We start from the raw sequence: 20,823 nt of genomic DNA, 5'->3' as shown, positions 1-20,823 counted from the left end.
ATAAGTTTCCAGGGAACTTTATTTGCATCAGCATCACAAGACATTTCATCTTATTTACATACACGTTTGTAGGGAATTTATCACAATAGAAAATGTCGAACTTAATGAATTCTCTAATTTTGATCATTTACAGAGAGCTATGCTCAGTATAAAACATGAAGTTATAATACCTAGTCATTTCACATCTACGATAAGAAGACTACGAAAATTACAAGCACCACACTTTTCATAAGAAAACAATGTTGCTAATGTAACTTGTCTACAACGGAGTCCAGAAGAAATACTTGTATGAGATTTGCATAGAAAAAACTACAGGTGCCACTGAAATAAATTCACTACCTTGTACGCGTTAGTGACTCAGTTAGTGAGCTCTTCATACATTTTTGTGGTCATTTCAAATGTACGACTAAAGTACACTCAGTCATTGGCATCGATCAATACAAAGTACAAAATTGTGAACAGTCACAATGCAACTTTCATCATTTTTCCACTTGGATGGACAAGTACAAAGGCACTTCAAAATAAACTACCTTCATCACATCAAGTATGTAAGTAAGTAAGGAGTTGCTAGTACATAGTGTTGGCCTCAAAACGGGCACACAGAGATAGTACGCTAACATCGTCTACGAAACATTTGTGACTGGAAACAGTATAGGGTCTGGTGACACTACTTTCATTGTTAGATAATGACATTTCATAGGAATGACACATAACTGACGAATTCCATGAAAATCATCAAAATATACTAAGACAACATTGGCACAGTGAAATATGTTAACATCCAAAAACAATTGTGCAAGTTACACATTGCACTAGTGTTTAGCATACTAAGTGATTCACAAGCTTGTTTGTTGAAATAATGTTGAATAATCTCAATCTCGAATAGATGCTCCGCAGTCTTTTGCTTCTAGTCAGAAGCAATCACCTAATTTCTGCATTGTTTGCAAGGATATGTACCAAGCCATTTTAGTCTCTTCGAAAGAGCTGCATGCATACAGGCCACTAAAAGGCATCCTGACAGGCATTTCTTTTCTTGAAAGGTTGACTTGCTTCCTTAACGTAAAGGAAGGAAACCTCTCTTATTGTCCGCCTGTCGAACATTCTTATGTACAGAAACCTTCCAGGAAACGCACTCTTTCCAAGGAATTAGATTCAAAAGTATCACTATCAAAAATACAAATTCTAGCATAAGTAGAAGCTTCAGGTTTTACAGGCAATCTTTCACTTTCTTTAGTCTTTCTAATCAACAATGGCTTCCTAGTTAAATTTGTACATATGATACAGCTTTCTTTTCTCTCTTACCTTCTCAATACAAAATAAAACATAAACTTTCACATTTAAAACAATAATAAATATCTCTAAATTAGAAATCTTCATGCTTTCCCACATATCACTGCAAAAAAAGACATCTCCCCCAGGGGAGTTACCACAAACGTTATTCACGTTAATCGAGTCCCAAGAAACTTGTGTTGGTTCAACTTGTGTTTCAGTAGCTTCCAGCTATGTTACTATGTTTGTACATTCCCCCCTTTAGAATTAGTATACATTCATGAATCCAGGGTTCTCTCTCCTGGCTATCTTCTTCTTCTCCTCCTTCTTGCCTCTGTTTCAGAGTCTAGGCTGGCGAGAGGAACCAGTCTGATATTTCTCGGATCGTCCGCCATTTCTGGGTACTGTTGTGAGGGGCGTATGTACAGGGCGCCATACGTGGGAACGTGTCCATAAGTCCGCATGTCGGCCTGTTGTTCACTGTCCCACTTTGTAGGCAAACCCTGCTCCACCGTAGCCAACTCTTGAGTCCAGACCATCTGTTCTCCTCTCACTTTGGCTTTGTCCAATATTCTCTTTTGTATGATGTCTAGGTCGCCGTACTGCAAACTCAGAATGGAGTTGGCCCCCTCGAAGCGTACTTCGATCTGGCCCGGTAGCGGCTCGTGGCGTGAGGCATTCAAGTAGGCACCAAGAATCGATCTCGCTGTGCTTTGCAATCTCAGCTTCTGTAGATCCTCCTCTGCAGTGCTTGTGTCCCTTTTGACGAAATAGTGGACGTCTTTGCCGTTGATAGTAAAGTGATACTGTTCAAGGAACAGGCTTCCATTCAAGACGCTGCCAAGGATGTTGTATTCTGGCCTGGCCGTCGACTTGAGATGCGGACGCACATTCCCGTCTTCAACTCCCAACACGACCTGTCCAACGCTGGATTCCTGAATGCCGTAGACATCCCCGGGTGTGGCCATTGCTACAGGAGATACAAGACCTGACTTGGTGGTGGCCTGTAGAGTCAGGAAAGTCTTGGCGTTGTGGTCCGTGTGACAGTGTAGTGCTGGGATGATCTGTGAACCAATAGGACACACACAGTTAGGGAAACTGTTCTACTGTCTCTTGGCAACAATTATCTGTGTTATGAACTATAATTTTGGTGTTGACATAAATGTACAACAATATCAAACATGCCAGAGGAATAAACAAGGATAAAAATGTATGAATTTCAAAGTGCTCGTGACTGAACCGCAATTTCAGCCCACCTCAATGCTAAGCATTGACATGCAGTGAGGATGATGACAACAATGTCAGTTGAGAAAATATAACTCACCAATATCACTTCACTATTTCTTCAGTTACAGAAAGAGCCAAGTGCTGAATAGCAGTGCCATCTCATTAAACAGCTATGCAAAACAAACAACAAACAAACAAACAAACAAACAACAGCTGGACCCACCTGGTTGGTCTGTGGCTGTGGCTGCTGCCCCTCCCTCTGCCTCTGGCAGCTGATGTCTCCTGTGTCCAGGTGTCCGTAGGCGTCCAGCTGGGGCACAACACTGTGCAGACTGAAGCCCAGCGCACACAGCCAGCTCTCAACATCTGCAGACAAACAGCAACATTAGTACCAAATCAAGTCAATCGTAATTCAGAACATTTGAAGGTGTCCAACTGAGGCCACACCACAGATATCTTAACATGAACATTTTGTGATCAAGATAAAAACAAAGGACTAGGAGTAAAACATGCATCTGACCACATATCCTGATCTTAATAAGACAGTAATCATTCGAAGGACTTCTGACACCAACCTCCCATGTAGTTCCTGTGTAGTTCTCTCTTGAGTGGGTTGTTCCCCCTGTACTGATACAGGGCCACTGGGCTGGGGTTCTGGGCAATCTTCTTCCATATCTGGTGATCTGGGGAGTACCAACGTGCAATGGCAGGGTCATACTCCCTCCCCTTGATGTGAACCAGCCGTGTTAAGGGATCGTAAAGTCCTCCGTGGTAACCGATCACAAACTCTACGCTGGGTGCTGAATCGTAGACTACCTGCCCGTATGGACTGTACTGAATCTCCTTGATGAGTTGGCCTTGTGCATTGAAAAGTGCCAGGGGAGAACCCATGTGGTCTGTGACCACATACGTCCAGACCCCCAGGTTGCTTTCAGTGGCAAACAGCAGTCCCTGGATGTCGTAGTGAAGTGTGAGGACTTCCCCATTGGAGTGGTTCATGATGTGTGTCATGCGTGTTGGGTTCGACAGGTCTCCATAGAAGTACTGAACGTGGTTGCCGGCTAGGTCTTGGCGAGACACACGGCGGCCCAGGCCATCCAGTTTGTACCAGATTTCGAAGACCCCTGGTTTTTCCACATGCCTGAGCAGACCATCAGATGAGTACTCATACTGTACATCATCCCTTCTCACCACAAAGCCATCCTCGTCCATGAAGTACAGTGTCCTACCCGCGCGCCTGATGTGCCCCTTGGCGTCGTAGATCAGAACAGTCTGCGATGCGTCTTCAGTTATGATGATGATGTTGCCATCGTTATCGTGGCTGTAGCGCCACACCAGCCCACCTTCTTTCGACGCCGTCTCAAGCTGGCCGTCTGCGTCGTACTGGAACTCCCAGCGAGTGGCGTTGATATTGGTTCCACGCTGCAAACTCATCGCTTTCACGTTACCGAGGTTGTTATACTGCAACGCCATGAGATGCACGATCTGCCCGCGGATTTCGTACTGGACATTCTGCACTCGTCCAGTCCTGTCCAGCTGCTTGGTTAGAGTCATGTTGGAGTTGCTGACGATCTGCCCGCTGCCATAGTACATCACCTCAAAGGAGCCGAAATGCTCCATCTTACCGAGAGTGAGATCATAGTTGTACGTAACGGCAGGGAGAGACACAGTCCCGATATCGGCTTTGACGGAAGTGACCCGGAAGTTTGTGTCGTACTCGTAGAGGAACTTGGAGCCAGCCCAAGTCTGGTCCACGAAGCGTACGGTCTGTCTGTCGATGAGGGGCCCTAGGTGGTGGTAACGCACAATGCATGCATTATTACCATCCAACAGGCTGACACGGTTGAGCCGCCCGGAGCGGTCATCGTAGTCGTATTTCACGCGGACATCCCCCAGGAGTCTCTCCGTAAGCTCACCACGTGATCCATAACGATACACGACTCGTAGCTGCGAGTTTGGGTACTGGACGAGCAGAGGTTGCCCAGCGTAGTTGAAGTCCTGGACGTAGGTGACTTTGCCGTCGGGGGCGGTGTAGATGTTTCTGTAGGACGTGGCAGACAGCTGGGTGGACAGGGTGTGGTGGGCGTTGCTAGGGTTGGTAACTGCCGCAAGATGGCCACCCATGTCGTAGTAAAAACTGTACTCCCTGTTCCCAGGGGTGGACAGCCGAACAACCTATGTAGAATAAAAAAAGAGACTTCAAATCTACAACTACAAAGGAAGACTTATTATTGGTGACATTCTTGTCTGCAATCAATTATCTTTTGGCTTAGTTTGATAAAATGATGTCTACATTGCCATAAAATGCTTTTTCGTGATTGTTCTTTCACACAGAATATTCATCTTCCAGAAAGAAAATCAGTCTTCAGGAAATTTTTGTCTGCAAATCATCCTATGCATTCTTAATGCAGATTCTTGGATTAAGGTTTGTTTGAGTAGAATTCTATTCTCACTCAGAGCCTCGTATTCTCATATTAAGTAACTGATTCTTGCAAGGAGATTTGTGACCTCACCTTCTGATTACCCTTGACTTCATATGTGTATGACCAAGCCAGGCCATCAGCTTCAGTGCGGACGGAGGTCCGGCCCTGGCGATCGTACTGCCACTGTTCCACCATGTCTGACCACTGCCATCCCGTCATCCGACCTGAGCTGTCGTACGACACGTTTACTGGCGCGAGCTCGTCGTTGGAGACCCACTTAATGGGCCGTCCGGCTTCGTTGTAGTTGATTGTCAACATGAACTTCAGGTGGTCGTCATATATGCGCTCGCTGCGGGCCTCACGGTCATATTCCAGAGATAGCACGTTAATGCCGTTCACCTAGATTCGAAAAGGATAAAACACACATAAGGAAACGGGCAAGGATGATACATGCGGAGTGGAGTGAGCATTGCAGACCGAGAGATTGAGTTGTGCAAGCGAAAGTCCCTTCACCATTTAAAGATACCTTCCAAATCCCAGACACACCGAGCTGTTTAAGTCTCTTCAAGGCAGTTAAGGAGGAAAAGCAGGCAAATGTATGCAGGTTAAAATCAACTGAAGATTATAAATTTATGCTTCGGCAAAGCAAAAGCAAGGGTTTGTTTTTACTATAGCAAACTCAGATATGCAAATCTGTCAAAACAAGCATTAAGCAACATGCAAAGCAAACCTTTTAGCCAAAATGATAAATGTAGAAGAATAAAACTTGATGACAATGGAAAAACAAGAAATCAATCATGGAAACAAAATTAATAAAATGTTTTACAAATGACTTTTCTTTACGATGATAGAATTTTTGTTTGTTTTGAGAAAATCGTAAACCACCTGATTTAAAGAGAAAACCTTATAGCCACTGTGAGTTATAAAGGGAAGGCAGTAATATGCCAGAGACTTAAGTGTTTAAACCTACATCCGTATAATCTGGGTAATCAGGATAGTAATCGGAGTCCAAGTCTACATCGCTATACAAGTCAGCATCCAGGTCCTACAGGAGGGAAATTGTTTGGATTCGTGGTCAACTTCTTTGGTTTAAAGTGAACAAAGTTCAGTTTAATTGAACATCATCTGCACAATGGCACTTGTTGTGTTCTTTTGACCATTCTGGTGATGACATAGACAGAATTCAGGTGAAAGATGAGATGCAAGAATCAGAATGATGGACAATAAACTGTTATTCAACACAAGGACCAGTTAAGACTCAACACACAAACTTTCAACCAACTGATACCTGATAAAGACAGGTCAGTGAAATATTTGTATAGTGAGTCTTACGGAGGTTTTGTAAAAGTTTTAAGACTAATCATAGGATCAAGATGAGAGGACTATGAATGAAAGATGATGAAAATGAGGTAACTATGTAACAGTTACTATAGATGGTTGCTAGGTTGGAGATGTAATGAATAAGGAAAAGGATTGGGAAGGTAAAGAGGAAAGGAGGGGTGATGAAGATGATCTTGGAGAGGTCAAAGAAAACATCAAGTGCCATCCTCAAATCTGTGTGATCCTTTTTGTACAAAACATATTCACATGTAAATCCTATACAAGAATAGACTGAGGTACAACATGTGGGTAGTGTTTTCAATGAACCTTCTGATTAACTTTATACTGAGCCTTAAGTTTCCTATGATTATTTTGTTAGGTCTGGGGTGAATCAGCGCATATCTGAGCATGTTAAAAACAGCTCTGCTGCATTTGTCAATCCATGATAACATCTTGCACGCTTTGATTGCACAACAAAACCTCCAGGTTTCGGTCACAACACAACATAACATTGATGGATATAATGCATTTCAACAGCATGTCATGCACACATACAATTTTTGTCATGCATTGTCCTTATGCAGCCCCTCACCATTGCAGAGATTAGGACCCTGTTATGTTCATTCAGCTTAACCAAAAGCGCATTCCTTATTTTCATATCATCAAACATATATCACATACATATCATTACTTGCAGAACATAACATTCATGCCTCACTTAACACCATATATAGGCATGCTTAAATACCCCCAGTTACAGTTATTCTGTAAGAAAGAAGATGAAGAATTAGACAGAGTGAAGATGTTGTCATGCTGGTTAACAGGATTAAAAAGATGAGTTAGTTAAAGAACGTCTGTGAGTTTCTGGTGGGGGGGTCGTGGGGCTTACACCAGGGTATAAGCTGAACTATAAAAGAAAGAAAATAAGTAGATCTTCTAAATGAAGGCATGCCTTCTAACTCCAGCTACAAACTTGTAACAAATCAGGCAAAACAAACCATAACATACTTTGAGCTCAAAGGGGTAGAGTTGCCCCGCAAAAGAAAATGTCTTTGACACCCCCACCTATTGGATATTAACATATGATGGGTTAATAACGAAATTATGTAAAAGTAAATCAAACAAAATTATATCAACTAAAAATTAGTACTGTGCGACAAACTAAGCAAACGTAAGGCTCAAAGAAACTAAATCATTAACAACATAATAGAAAAACTAAACAGTGAAAAAAGATCTAAAATAAACAAAAGAAACAGTAAAGTAAACATGTCATAAAAACTGAATTGGTGGATGCGAATGGCGTGATGTTTATCTAATAACTAGGTGTGTCATGCTGGCATACCCGAATGCGTCGCCCGACCATCGAAACCTTCCTGTCATTCCGTTTCCCGCCTCGTCGACGGATAAACCACCGCCACTCCACGCGGTTCACCAGTTCCGGTGAGATGGTGATCTTCCGCTTGGCAAGCACGGGCATGTCGGGCCCTAGGAGTGGGTGTGGCCTAGTTTCCATGGCAACCTCGGTGCCGTCTGGGTACATGATTGTGGTGGACCCATCCTGGGCGCGGGTGGACGAGGAGTGGAGAAGGCCTGAGGGAAAAGGAACATCCATTTAAGAAAAGGTAAACTGCAATACAAGTCCTGTTTACAGAGAGCCCTCGAATTACTTCAACGAATGCTGCAGTAGTATTGGTGGTATATTTCTATTCATCAAGTAGCACATGAGTTTATACTTTTGGACTGAAGACGGCTATGTTATCAGAAGCTTTTTCATAATTTTAGATGGAGAAGAGTGCAATTACAATAGGATAAAGGGCGAAAAGGAAGGAATGGGTTGTAGTTCATAGGAGTTGTCTTTTGTTGTTCCTTGTACTAGTTGAAGAGTTAGGGGAATTCTTCAAGCGTAATGTCATTCTTTTCATAAGCAGTGGCATTTCAGTGAGCCAAACTGGAGCAGCCCATACCCTGTGTGGCTGCCAGGGCCCCCGTGCTGTGGTCAGCGGTCAGAGTCAGGGTGTCTCCACTCTTTTGTATGACGTCCACCATGGCCATGGTTCGGCCGCCGCCGCCCCTCAGCCTTACTGTCTCGCCTGTTGGGTACACCACCTTCTGTAGCCAGCCATTCCTGTTGTACCTGAAGGTTGTAACAAAAATACTGGTCAGAATTCTGGCCGGAATTCTAAATGATCATAAACCAGTTCACCTGACAAAACAACACAACTTTTTTGTACATCGTTTATAACATGTCAATACATGTGCAGTTGTTATGAATGATCCTGATAAAATCAAAAATTAATAAGAGGGAAGAATACAAAGTTAATAGAATACAGGTTTGGTATCATGTACCAGACAAACTACATAGAGCCCTGAGTAGGGGACACTTACTCATAGAAACTGGTCCACCCCAGCCTGTCCTCGCTGCTCGTGATGAGCCCTGTGCTGTTGAAGTAGGTGTAGCTGGTCTCCCTGCCGTCCGTGTGGCTCGCCTTGGTTACACGTCCCTTCTCGTCCAGGCTCATCTCCAGCCCATGCCGCCACTTCGTCAGCAGGATTATCTTGCGTGCATCGTGGTGGACCTGTGGTGTGTTTTTCTCTCAATATTAGATTATATACAACCAATTCTACATATAATAATGTATACAAACAATACTAAAATTGATTGTAAGTAGAGTAAAAGAAAGTCAAGAGCAGATTCAAATGCTGATGTGTTTTACAGATATCTATAGAATCAGAGTTGCATCATTTATAAAAACAGAGATATTTTTCTCTTCTTTTAAGCACTTGATAGTGAAAGATTTGTCTAGTATTTCATTGCAAAGTTGATTTTAATAAAGGTTGATTAAATGTAACCCGACATTACCTGAAGCGTGTTCCCGTGAGTGTCGATCACTCCAGACAGACGGCCCTGCCGGTCGTAGGTAAAGTTGTAAGTGATGATGCCGGTCACCAGGTCTTCCGTATACTGGTGCTGACCAGCCTGGTTGAACATGTACAACTCCTGGCCGTCGGAGGACGCAACTTCGTATACGTTATCCGACGTCATCTGGGGTAGGAAGCGGGACACGGTCCGTACGCGGAGGTTTCCCTGGTCGGCGATGTTCAAGGTTCCATCAGGCGTCACGGCGAGCGCACTGGGGGAGTTGAGGAGGGCACCGAGAGACTGCCCGTCATCGCCGGCATAGCACTTGCATTTGTCGTCGTCCTGGCAGTCACAGTCGGTCTTCCCTCCCGCCATCAGGACTATTGAACCGTCGGGCAGCACCTTCCGCACCTGGTTTTATCAAAATGCAGAAGCATGGTCAAGATTGACTCGAACAGTAACTTTTTAACAGTTGGCTGTATTCAATATGTGACCTTGTATGTGGTTTATCATGCTGTGCAAGCTGTTAACTATGAGGGGACATTTCCTGTATACATGTATATACAATAAATTCAATTTGATGCCCTTAGTAATAAAGAAAACTTTTAAAAGATGTTCCTCACCTGATGGATGTGGCGCAAATCGGTTTCAGCGATGTACAGGGTGCCATCGGGTCCGACAGAAATGGCGCTGGGGGACTCGAGTGGTGTCTGGCTGCGATGGGCCTGGTGGTGACCAGGGCGGGTCTGACAGCTGCTCGTTACCCCGGCAACGATGGAGGCGTGGCGGCTGCTTGAGACTCGCAGGACGACAGCGCTGTCCAGGATGTAGAGAGAGTTGTCTACTGGGTTGATTGACAGGGCTGTGGGCCACTGCAGTTGGACCTGTGGAGAAACAAAAACAACTGAATGTAAGATGGCTGAATTTTCATGCTAAAAGCCGAGCATTATGCATCAAGCCTGTCCATGTATAATTTCAATCCAAAGCAACCTTTGATTCACCTCCAAATAGGTATTGGTGCACTGGTTATTAGAAAATAGAAGGTAAGACAAAACATATATTCTGTCCATACCTGCTCAAGGGGGATTGAACCCTTGCATGGGAGGGGGGTGCCGCTCCCCACAAGGCTCTGGCTCTTCAGGACCGTGCGGATGACTCCGTCAGTGTCGATCATCCTGATGGCCGTCCCGTCAAGGAAGTACAGAACGCCCTTGTTGTCCACAGCGATGCCCTTGGGATTGTACAGCCTCGCTCTCAAGGCCGGACCGCCATCCCCACACCTAGGTTGATAGAGTTTAGGTTCACACATGAAAAAGTATGCATAAGGAAAGGTAACATCACTCGCTGGACGAGGAAAAAAATTGCTTGCCTTATTGCTAGGTTCGTTTTGATCAATGATCCTACATACAACTTTGTGAAAAATAATTGACTTTTAGGTAAAACGACTAAAGTTAAAACTTTGGCCTTACAAACAAACAAGACAAAAAGACACACAGGGGATTGATTGGGTCAAAAACTTTTTTGGTCACTCATTTTTTGTTGCCGTCAGATTAAAAGATAAACTGCTGTTCCCACCTTTCCTCATCCATGGGTGGGCACTGTGCTCCAGTGCCGGCAACCAGCTCCATGTTCCTGTCAGGGTTGCGGATGTTGGTGAGAGAGCGAGCACGGTAGATCTGGTGGGAACTCCTGTCTGACACGTAAAGGGTCCCCTCTGTGGGGTCCACAGCCATGTAGTACTTTTGTGGGGGGTCCGACCTTATGCAGAGAAAGGCAGTAATGAGATTAGACAAAAAGGCAAATGGCAATCGATAGAGGAACCATGTACTATGCATACCAGCAGTCCAAGATTGTATGATAAACCAAAATTAGACTATCAAAAAAATGTCCAGTATCTAACGTTACAGCTGCGCTGCCAAAATGATTTGTTTCTTCACACAACTTACACGAATTGTTAGCAGTTCTCACCTGATCTTCATGATGGTGACAACGTTCCCGTCTGGCTCGATGCGCCGGACGTAGTTGTAGTCCCCGACGTACATACTGCCATCTATCCCCGCGGCCAGGGCCATGGGTGACAACAGCTTGCGGCCTGTTGCTTTTCCCTCGCACCCCGCACAGGAAGAGTCACGTCGATGCCCTGTGCCCATCACGGTGGAGATGATTGCTGGTCGGTCAGCAGTGTAGATGTTGGATCCAGTGCCCTTGTACACAATGCCTAAAATGGGAAAAAATAGGACAGCTATGGGTTAAAGATGCTGGTATGAGATGGCACAACATTGGTCACTTCAAATCTTAGTGGCCTTTTTCAAATTTCAAAGGGATGTTTGAAAGTTGCAACATTACGTATGTAACATGATGTACAATAAAGTGAATTCCATTAAAGATGAGCAACACTTCATTAGATGCTAAAAGCCTCAAGAGTTCATGATCTTTGCAAAGAACAAGCAAAATATTATCCTACCTTGTTTGTTGTCGTACACATGGTGCAGACTGAGGGACCAGCCAGCCAGCTCGGGAGGGGTGATGTCATAACCCTTGACCTGGCTGACTACTTTCTCCCAAAGGGTGCCTGAACATCCAGCATATTCAAAGCCAACAGATACTGTGGGGAGAAAAAGAAGCAGTTCAATACTTGAGGAACTGTGTCTTGTAATCCAGTCATTTTCATAAACCTTAAGAAAAGTACCAGATTCTACAGCTGTGTTGACAAAGGAATTTCTGATTATTTTCTTCTTGGTCACAGTGGAACACTCCTACCTTTTGACTGCAACACTTTGTTCATGAAGTTAGATCAAAACAACAGAGACAAAGGTAGCGTTCTCACCCCATGCTGTAGCCACTCCATACACTGGCTGACCGTAGCCGTCCGTCCTGTCCCACGATAGCGGGTACAGCAGGTTCGGTTCCGCGTTAAACACCTTCTCCATCACCTGGCCCTGGATGGCCACGCGCAGGTGGATCTTGCGCAAGGAGGGAGGGACGGTCGGCGGCGTCAGGAGCACGTGGATGACTGTCCTGTAGCCCGTCTGTCGGTTACTGAGCTGGGTCATGTGGACGGTGGTTCCAGTCAGGGTCACCGACTCCTTTAGGGCCTGTAGAGTTAGGGACAAACATATTAAGATCAATGACACTAGAAGTTGGGAAACACTTTAATGCATTTCCTGCCTACCAAAGAATTTGTGAAATCCAGCTGCAGTTTTTGAATGTTCTGCTAGGTGGCATGCACATACCATACAAGTATTTCTTTAAAGCATCACAAAATGTTTTGGATAAATGTTGTATCTGTGTTTCTCACCTGTATCTCCGGCACGATGTTCCCCTGGTCTTCACAGGGAGTCACGTCACGGCCTGGCCAGGCAGGGAGGACCAGCGGTTTGGGTAACACGACACCGCTGATGTCACACCGCGACTCACGACTGGTGCTCAGGCCTGTCGTCATGGTGATGTCCTCCATCACAATGACATCGTTCCAGGGAACCTGGACCATCTTCTGGACAGCGAGGAACGGTGAACGCTCTACGCGCAGCATGAGGGAGCCACCGCCATTTACCATGATGTCAAACCTTTGGACAATGGAAAAAAAGATTAAAATGCATCTGAAACCAATCAGCTTTTACTGGAGATTCAACTCCTACAATTTGTGACATGAAGCCAGGAAAACTTTCTCCATGCAAAGGTTGTAACTTACCAGCCATCCTGCCGACTGAGAGTGTAGCCGTAGACACGGTTGCGGACAACAGAGATGTTCGCCCCCATGAGGGGACTGCCGTCGTCTGTGAGCACCCTCCCACGCAACACCGATACAAAGCTGCAGAAGAAAAAACAATAAATTCTTTATAAACTGACTGAATATCTACTATCTAAGCAGGTGCTTAAAATTTGTACTTACAATTGCTCTTAAGATATATATGAAAAGCTATGCAATGTTTGATATAAATGTAGCAGCCAAGTTGTGGAGGTTCAAAGACTTCAAGGTAAACCAACAGACAAAAATGTCCCAACATTTGGATACCAGTATACACATTTCTTGATACATGTATGTACAGCAACCTCCATAAGTTGAGCTACATGAAACACATATTCCGTGATCAAATAGTGAAGTACAGATTCAGCGTTGCCTTTGAAAGTGCATGTGCTCTCACCTTTCTGCAAATGGAAGCTCCCTCGCCCGGCTGAGTGCCTGGATGCTGTCCGGCTCCACCAGGAACCTCACGCGGTCGTAGAACGTGTCACCTGGGGTGACCTTTCTCTTCAGGCGAGCGAGGATCTCCTGGGGGTCGGGCGTGGGGCGGCAGTTGTAGTGCCTCTGGCAGGCGGGGCTGGAGCAGCAGTCTGGGTCCTCACAATCCTCTAAACCATCTGGGAAAGATGAGTCAGGAATTTGTTTCATTCATTCACTTGTTTGACTTTGAGTCAGGAATTTGATTAACTAATCAAAAGTGAATGTTGACTTAAGATCAAAACATCTTCTTTCTTTATTGTCTCTTAAACATAAAGATAAAGAGCAGGACCTTAGGAGGCGTCAAGGTAATTTCTGTTCCTGATTTTTGTTCTCCATTTATTTCTCATATCAACATTTAACGTGCTGGACTGGAAAGTCACATACCTGCATCGTTGTCTTGTCTGTCGTTGCACGCAGTCTCCAGGGCAAAGTCACAGGCCAGACCGCGGTACCCGTCATGACACATGCACTGCCACTCCCCACCGCTGTACTGGCACGTTCCGTGGCTGTTACACAGGCCTGGACAGCCCTCTGATGGAAACAAAGAACACTTAACAAGATGCTACAAATATGTATTGTGCACTAAAAGGGAACAACATACAAGAAAGCAGCACAATTTTTTTGTCAGTTTTTGTGTCAAATCACACAATATAATGGACAAATAAAGGTTATAAGAATGATTTTGATCGGAATGCAATTGTGCAGGATGTACAGGTTGTGCAAATGGGATACTAGGAAAATACATTCACAACTGTCCAAGCTACCAAGTCAAGAAGCACAATTATCTACCCATGTTTAAAAAACAGAATGATTTCAGCAATTTTATGTGATTTTTCAGTCTCATACAATGATGATAAAAAACATCCATTACAAAAAACATTTTCTTGACATACATTATACAAGGTTTGACAACATTGGGATAGTCAGGAAGACCATGGTATTACATAAACTATGAAACACTCCTCATCCAAAAAATAAAACACTGACAACATTGTAAAAACATAGACAGGCACTTTGAGAGTTACGTTATCCCTGGGACAGACTTACTGGAGGGTCTGATGACTAATCCTTGAAAGAACAGACCTAAAAAAGGGATAACACCACAGAGATGGAAGACAGGAGAGAGACAGAACAGGCGAGTGTAGACTAGAGCTTGAGCAAAAAACTACAGTCGACTACAAGTCAGTTTGGTTAGTCACCGAAGGGAACATGACCAGATGGATGGCAACAGGCAAGGTTGTGCAACGAGACAAACATGCAGAAAAAGTGCTGTTTAGCTCTGGAGTGGGTGCACAAAAAGGAGGACAGACAACAAAGGACACAACGAAAAAAAATGAGCAGCAAAATGAACTGCAGTACTGACAGATATGACAAGATGGCACTGCAAAGACTTCACAAGACACACTTCTTTGATGGAACAGCATATTTCACCCACCCATTCCTAGCAATAGTGGTGGGCAACTGAATCCCAACAATGGGACTGGCTGAGGCCACACCAATCTAAGTTGTTGGTCCTTGGATCTAAGAACCAGAACTCCTTACCTGAGCCACAGTAGGGTCCATTCCAGCCCTGGTCGCACACACAGGTTCCATCCTCACAGCTTCCATGGTTGTTACAGTCGGCAAAACATGCCTGATCCTCACAGGTCTCGCCGCCCCACCCCTCATCACAATCACACCTGCCGCTGGAACAGGTGCCGTGGGGGCCGCAGTGTACAGGACACACACCTAGAAAGAGGAGAAGGTCAAGTAAATCACCTCACATACATGTCTTCCTCATTATGGCAAGGTTTTTATGCTATGATGTTAGGGCTGGCTAAGGAAACGGACCTATGGGCAACACAGCACTTAACAACTCAATCACTATTTTTTCATACCAATATTTCAATGTATGCATTTCCTACTTACTCTGTGAGCAATCCTGGCCAGTCCAGTTCTCCTCACAGACACACATGCCGGGATCGTCTACGAACGTGCCGTGTCCGGAGCAGTGCTCCGAGGGGCAGATCACATTGTCTTCCTTCTCACAGTTGGTTCCCGTCCACCCAGACTCACAGAAGCACTTCCCATCCATGCAGATGCCGTGGTTCGTACAGTCAGGGTCTTCACAGGTCACTACAAACAGAAGTGTGAACAAAGCAATCAGAGATGGAAGACTTTCCCCAATTGAGAAGGTCAGAAAGAAAAAAGCCCACCCCACCCAAAAAGAGTGAAATGCAAAGGAATGAAGAATAACTGAAACTAACGTTGGCTGCAGTCTTCCCCTGTCCACCCAGGCTGGCAGCGACACTGCCCGCCGATGCAGTCTCCGTGTCCGCTGCAGTCTGGGGCGAGGCACTGGTTGGGAGGCACGTTACAGTCCGGTCCCTTGTACCCAGCCGTGCACACACACTGGCCATTGTGGTACTGACCATTCCCACTGCAGATCACTGGACACACAGCTAAAAGGATATATCAAAGATCCAAGTGAGTAAGGATACTTTTTACAAGATATCTGTATCAGTGTTATACTCCAGCTTCACCTGGATGGAAATCTTGACTGAATTAATTTACTCCCTGAAACTGCGCAGATCAATTCAGGGTACACATTTCTCCTTAGACCTAGTTTTCAAAATGTCAATAATCGAGTCATAACGCAAATTAAATTGGCGTTCCCTAAGAGCACTACTTTTATTCATGTTGCTCATACCATGTGCACAGTCCTTCCCCATGTAGCCAGGGTAGCACTGACAGATGCCCGTGATGCATTCCCCGTTGCCGTTACACTCTGCTGGACATTCGGCTGGGTTGTCGGTGATCTTGTTGTTAAGCAGGACCTTCAGGTATAAAATAACAAACAAGCTTGTAAACATAAACAAGTATGTACCAAAAGAAGATTACACCAACTATTTCTTATTGCAAGCTCACGTACGCCAAAAAAATTAGTGCAAACTTCAAGTTTGAGTGAAACCATTCAATAATCAGAATTTTCAATTTTCTATTGCAATACCATCAAATATACATAAGATACTTTTTCAACACAAAGCTCTAGGATAGATATGTTGACCATTACAGGTAAACATACCTTCTGAGGCTGTGGCCCGTCGTTGAACACAGCCATGTGCCACTGTCCAGCTCCCATGTACTGCACAAACCCGCTCTGTCGCCGGACCTCTGACGCGCGGCGACGGCGACCAGAAGGCACAACGATGTGACTGCCGTCCATCATCTCAGCAAAATCAAACTAAAGGGAGGAAAATTGTACAAAAATACATGAGTGAAAGACCTTTATTGCACCTTCAACAGGCTAATTACATGTCATTGTAACTTTGACTTTATTAAAACACAAGGTACGAATCAATGGAATAAAAGGAGGGATGGAGACACTTAAACAAGTAAACAAGTAAACATGTATGTATTATGCATTACCTGGGTGTGGGTTGGGAGCGAATCCTTGCGAGCGTATATGCCCAGCCTGGCATCAGAAGACATGGACACGTTGTACATGATGTATCTGGGCTGCCTGAGGTACAGTTGTGACCGCCAGAACGCAAACGGCGGCACCGTCTCTTCCACGTTACCCCCCACGGGGACCAGCCCCGTAATCACGTCCTCCGGTAGCGCATTCACATTAGGCTGTCTCGTTGGTATCAATCCAGTGCCTGACAAATGAAATTGGAAATGCCAGTGAGTGTTTATTTGGTAAACCTGATGGAAATGTGATTGCAAATCTAAAGTTGATTCTTAATGCATAGCAGAAAAAAGAACCTAATCAAACAATAGCTAGCCAATCAGCACCAAGGACAGTATCAAGGCCACCTGTTAAAAGCACACAGAGGTTTGAAAAGATTTGACTCTTGGAAATCTGCTCTTGCACAAAACTAGAAAATAATACTGCAACGAGTCTGGGGGGCCTGTTTACTGTTATGCCTACCATGGAGGATGCTTCTTCACCAACACCTGTTGGCTGGTCGATCAATTTGAGATCGAAATACACATCATTTTGGTGGGAATGCCTTGGCTTAAGTGATACAAATTTTGGGTAGAATCTGCATAGTCTTAAAAAGTATTCCCCACTGATGCAGACTTGTTAGAGGTTTGTGCTCTTCGAGTCCTGTCAAGTTTGATATATATTCCAACAGCGTTTCTGCTCTGATCTAGAATTTAGATACTTTCAAGTGTGTCCCAGGAGTTTTTTGGTGGGCAATCTTGTTCACATGATGTAATTGGTTTCACAAGCCAATTCATTCAAGTTGGGTTTAACCATCTCTCTGTGCTTATGGGAAAACTAAAAATAGTTCCTTCATTTGGTTTGATTAGAAATGACACTAACAGCTGGAAACTTTTGCAGCAGACAGAAAAAAAAAGGATTTCCTGCCCTGAATGCTGGCAACTTTTGCAAGTTTTGCAGCAGACAGAAAAAAAACATTATTTCCTGCCCTGAATGCTAATCAAGACCCCTACCCGTCCCTGGTGTGTAGAGTGGCTTGGGGTCTTCTGTGTGGTCCATACCGTTCACAGGGTTCACCAGCTGGGTGTCCGGCTGCAGCGACCAGTTCAGCGCAAACAGCCTCATCGCTGGAAGGGAAAATGGGAAAAAGGAAATAAATCTTTATTCAGTCCAACTTGCTGGAAAAACTGTGGTCAAGAAAATGGACTTTCAATTCGGTTTAAATGGCAAATCTTCAAATGTTCAAGGCCAGTCACAGTAGTGTGTTCAACAGGTTCAATGTATCAGCTCTCTTCAACAAGCACAATGAACAGTGGAAGATGGCTGGGCATCCCACGCTAAGGACATCAACCCTTTTCGGTCGTATGTGAATGGGTTGAGCAACAACAGCCGGGATTTGAACTCTTAACCTTTTTGTCCAGAGGCAGGATCACTAATCACTGGACACTTGTCAATTTCCTTTCATTCCTCAAAATGGATGTTGTTTAGATCTGCTTGCACTTACAGATATCTTGCCAAGAAAGCCTTTGATAAAGGAAAGCGCAATCGTACTGCGACTTCATAGCATATGGGATATGCTAATGGTATGACCATGCCATCTTCCTGGACTTTTTAGCCTAATGGCTTTCAAAAAAGATATGGACAAAAAATAGCAGTAAAACCATTTAGGGTAGGCTGATGCACTTCACAATCTTCTGGCCAGGGGGCACTCATGAATAAACCATCATGTGCATTAGTGTGTTTGGGGAGAGTGGAGAGAGGAAGAGGCATGGAGCATATCAGCACATTTACAGGCATTAATACGCGGGCTGGGATCTTGTACAGGCTTTAGGGGAAAATACAAATGGGCCATGGAGAGATTTTGGGAAAGACCTATGATACCCATGGAGCCATCAGGGCACTTATGGCCTCAGCAAATAGCATCAGATACAGATATATGTAATCATCATGGTCTCTTACATATCCTATTCGGTGCATTAAGCTAACAAAATTTACAAAATAGAATGTATCAGTTAAGACCCTTGTCTGCCTATACAAGCACTTTGAGTGTGTAGATATATCTAAAACTTGAATATTACTTTCTCTTAAATTTGCACTCTTCATATTTGGTTCATTATGCTGACATAACTTACAAAATAGAATAAACGTGTTTTGAGTTAGGAACTGGATCTACCGATCTATCAATACTTTGGTATAACTTTTGGATGTGCGTGTTTGTCATAACTCTTCATACATAATGCATCGGATGAAGCCCGGCTCCTGCTGGGAGATGATGCAACTCCAGTGAGCCTGAACTTATTCAACAGGACATGAGCGATCTGACGACTAAAAGGGTCGCTCACGTTGATGCCATGACGGAGGATGTAAGTCTCCATAGCAGGCCCTCGGAAGCGGAGGCGTTTTGATATTGCCAAGTTTCTTGTACTTAACATACTTTGTACTACTTTCAGATTGTTTGTGATGTATTTCCTTGACAGAGTGTATAAACTTATCCAGAAGAGCAAACCCCAAAATTGTAACCTATTTCCATTTAGTTGAAGTTGTCTATAATAAATGCTCTAAAGACTTGAACAAAGTTGCTGTAATAGACAGAATTTCAATGAGAAAAATGACTTAGAGACCACAAAAAAGTGGCCACAATTGCCTGGTGGTCCTTTTAAGCAAAGGTAGTCCCTAATACAGGTTGGACTGCACAAATAAATCAATACGTACCTAAAAAGTAAGCCAGTAGAGCAGCCAGGAGGAAGGACACCACCATGAAAACAATGGCAGCACACCGCCAGTTGCACCGGTACGGTCGCTTCATCTTGAAGGTGCTCGTGGACGTGAGAGAAACCGGCCTCTCGTTTGGGTACAGGGAGTAGGGTGGTAGTGGTACGGCCGCCGAGGAACCTACGGTGTCCGCGTGATACAGGAACTGTTGCCTGAAGGATATCGACAGGAGGGATATGTTTCATGTAAAGCAATCTCATGAGCAAAGCAAAAGCAATTGTAACACTGGAGCCCAATATATATGTTGGGTGGATGCCAACTCAATCTAAGAGCACTAAGGTGCACGTCATCATGGCAGCAAATGCACCGGCAATTTCAGGGAAAGAACAAATTGAGGAGAGATCAATGTGGTGGTTGGGGAAACGAATTTGCAGAGCACACGGCATAGCAATCTAGAAGTAATGACTGTGACTGTTTGATAATACATGCATTAAGAGAACAACTGTTAACACCACATACATTCATTTCCATGGTTGTCAGATATTAAAACTTAAGTCAAGTAGGAGGACTAAAAACAGAGGACTGTGTGGGAACCTTGAATAACAAGATGGTATCCCTTCATGTTACTGTGTGTACCAAGGGACAGATATTCCCTCAGACGGTTTTCATATCGATATTCCCAGTTCAGCAATTTTCAAAAAAAGTCTGGATGAAGACTAACAAATTGATATTTGTGGGGCCACAAGGATTCGCAAATGCGCAAGCAATTTCGCAGAAAGTACAAAGTGAAGAGAGATTGATTTGGTGTTTTTTAGAGCACGCGTCTCTGAAGCGTAGTACTGAAGTAATGTGACAGTTTGCAGTTAACACTGACACACGTCGACAGTTGCGAGCAAAGACAACACACTAAGTGCTAGCAATGTGCCAACTCTCATTACTAAACTTGAGAATCAATACAGGTATGTCAACCTTCATTTTTTCTGCCCCAGAAACAAGACTCCTTGGAAGGCAGGCGTGGGAGTTAAGGAAATTGATTACGCTCTGCGAGATCTTAAGTCTCACCGGCGGCCACATTTCCTTAATGAAGATTGGGGCGTAATAGACCTTTCGACATAGACAAAGTGCCTAGGAATCAATGTCGAAGAGCTGACTCCATAATGGATAAGCAATCAATAAAACAACGGCACAACCACTCCAATACAAACACGCTCTTTATTCTCCAAAGGGAATTGTGCCTCTGTTCCACTCTACAACCCAAGTACAAGTCTTAAAACCAAACTGTCCTTTTAAGAGAAATTTTGTGGGCCACAAAAATCTAATTTTTGGTTTTTGGATTGAAGGAAATATTTCTGAACTG

General features: G+C 44.2%; 1 protein-coding gene across 11 annotated transcripts in view; it reads right to left on the bottom strand.

Annotated features, from left to right (window-relative positions):
- Window position 1: 1 nt before the first annotated feature.
- LOC136436665 (teneurin-3-like) overlaps window positions 2-20,823 on the bottom strand; it is a 191,299-nt gene continuing 170,477 nt past the window's right edge. For 7 of the 11 annotated variants that reach the window (XM_066430836.1, XM_066430839.1, XM_066430841.1 and 4 more), the window contains 28 exons: window positions 19,467-19,678; window positions 17,768-17,881; window positions 16,733-16,965; window positions 16,389-16,547; window positions 16,014-16,140; window positions 15,571-15,765; window positions 15,233-15,439; window positions 14,867-15,052; window positions 13,709-13,855; window positions 13,245-13,461; window positions 12,791-12,910; window positions 12,398-12,665; window positions 11,927-12,194; window positions 11,564-11,704; window positions 11,068-11,317; window positions 10,675-10,857; window positions 10,172-10,379; window positions 9,723-9,983; window positions 9,100-9,510; window positions 8,625-8,815; window positions 8,204-8,373; window positions 7,582-7,829; window positions 7,248-7,304; window positions 5,890-5,964; window positions 5,010-5,318; window positions 3,072-4,671; window positions 2,720-2,862; window positions 2-2,333 (listed from right to left, as the gene is read on the bottom strand). In XM_066430836.1, coding sequence (XP_066286933.1) covers window positions 1,575-2,333; window positions 2,720-2,862; window positions 3,072-4,671; window positions 5,010-5,318; window positions 5,890-5,964; window positions 7,248-7,304; window positions 7,582-7,829; window positions 8,204-8,373; window positions 8,625-8,815; window positions 9,100-9,510; window positions 9,723-9,983; window positions 10,172-10,379; window positions 10,675-10,857; window positions 11,068-11,317; window positions 11,564-11,704; window positions 11,927-12,194; window positions 12,398-12,665; window positions 12,791-12,910; window positions 13,245-13,461; window positions 13,709-13,855; window positions 14,867-15,052; window positions 15,233-15,439; window positions 15,571-15,765; window positions 16,014-16,140; window positions 16,389-16,547; window positions 16,733-16,965; window positions 17,768-17,881; window positions 19,467-19,678 — 7,459 coding nt within the window. In that variant the 3' untranslated portion in view covers window positions 2-1,574. The remainder of the gene's footprint in view (window positions 2,334-2,719; window positions 2,863-3,071; window positions 4,672-5,009; window positions 5,319-5,889; window positions 5,965-7,247; window positions 7,305-7,581; window positions 7,830-8,203; window positions 8,374-8,624; window positions 8,816-9,099; window positions 9,511-9,722; window positions 9,984-10,171; window positions 10,380-10,674; window positions 10,858-11,067; window positions 11,318-11,563; window positions 11,705-11,926; window positions 12,195-12,397; window positions 12,666-12,790; window positions 12,911-13,244; window positions 13,462-13,708; window positions 13,856-14,866; window positions 15,053-15,232; window positions 15,440-15,570; window positions 15,766-16,013; window positions 16,141-16,388; window positions 16,548-16,732; window positions 16,966-17,767; window positions 17,882-19,466; window positions 19,679-20,823) is intronic. The other 4 variants (XM_066430842.1, XM_066430844.1, XM_066430843.1 and 1 more) reach the window with 4 other exon arrangements.

Source organism: Branchiostoma lanceolatum, chromosome 6, assembly GCF_035083965.1.
Source record: "Branchiostoma lanceolatum isolate klBraLanc5 chromosome 6, klBraLanc5.hap2, whole genome shotgun sequence".
NCBI classification, from domain to species: Eukaryota; Metazoa; Chordata; class Leptocardii; order Amphioxiformes; family Branchiostomatidae; genus Branchiostoma; species Branchiostoma lanceolatum.
The sequence above is the reverse complement of the archived record's forward strand: the minus strand, read 5'-3'. Positions and strand labels throughout refer to the sequence as shown.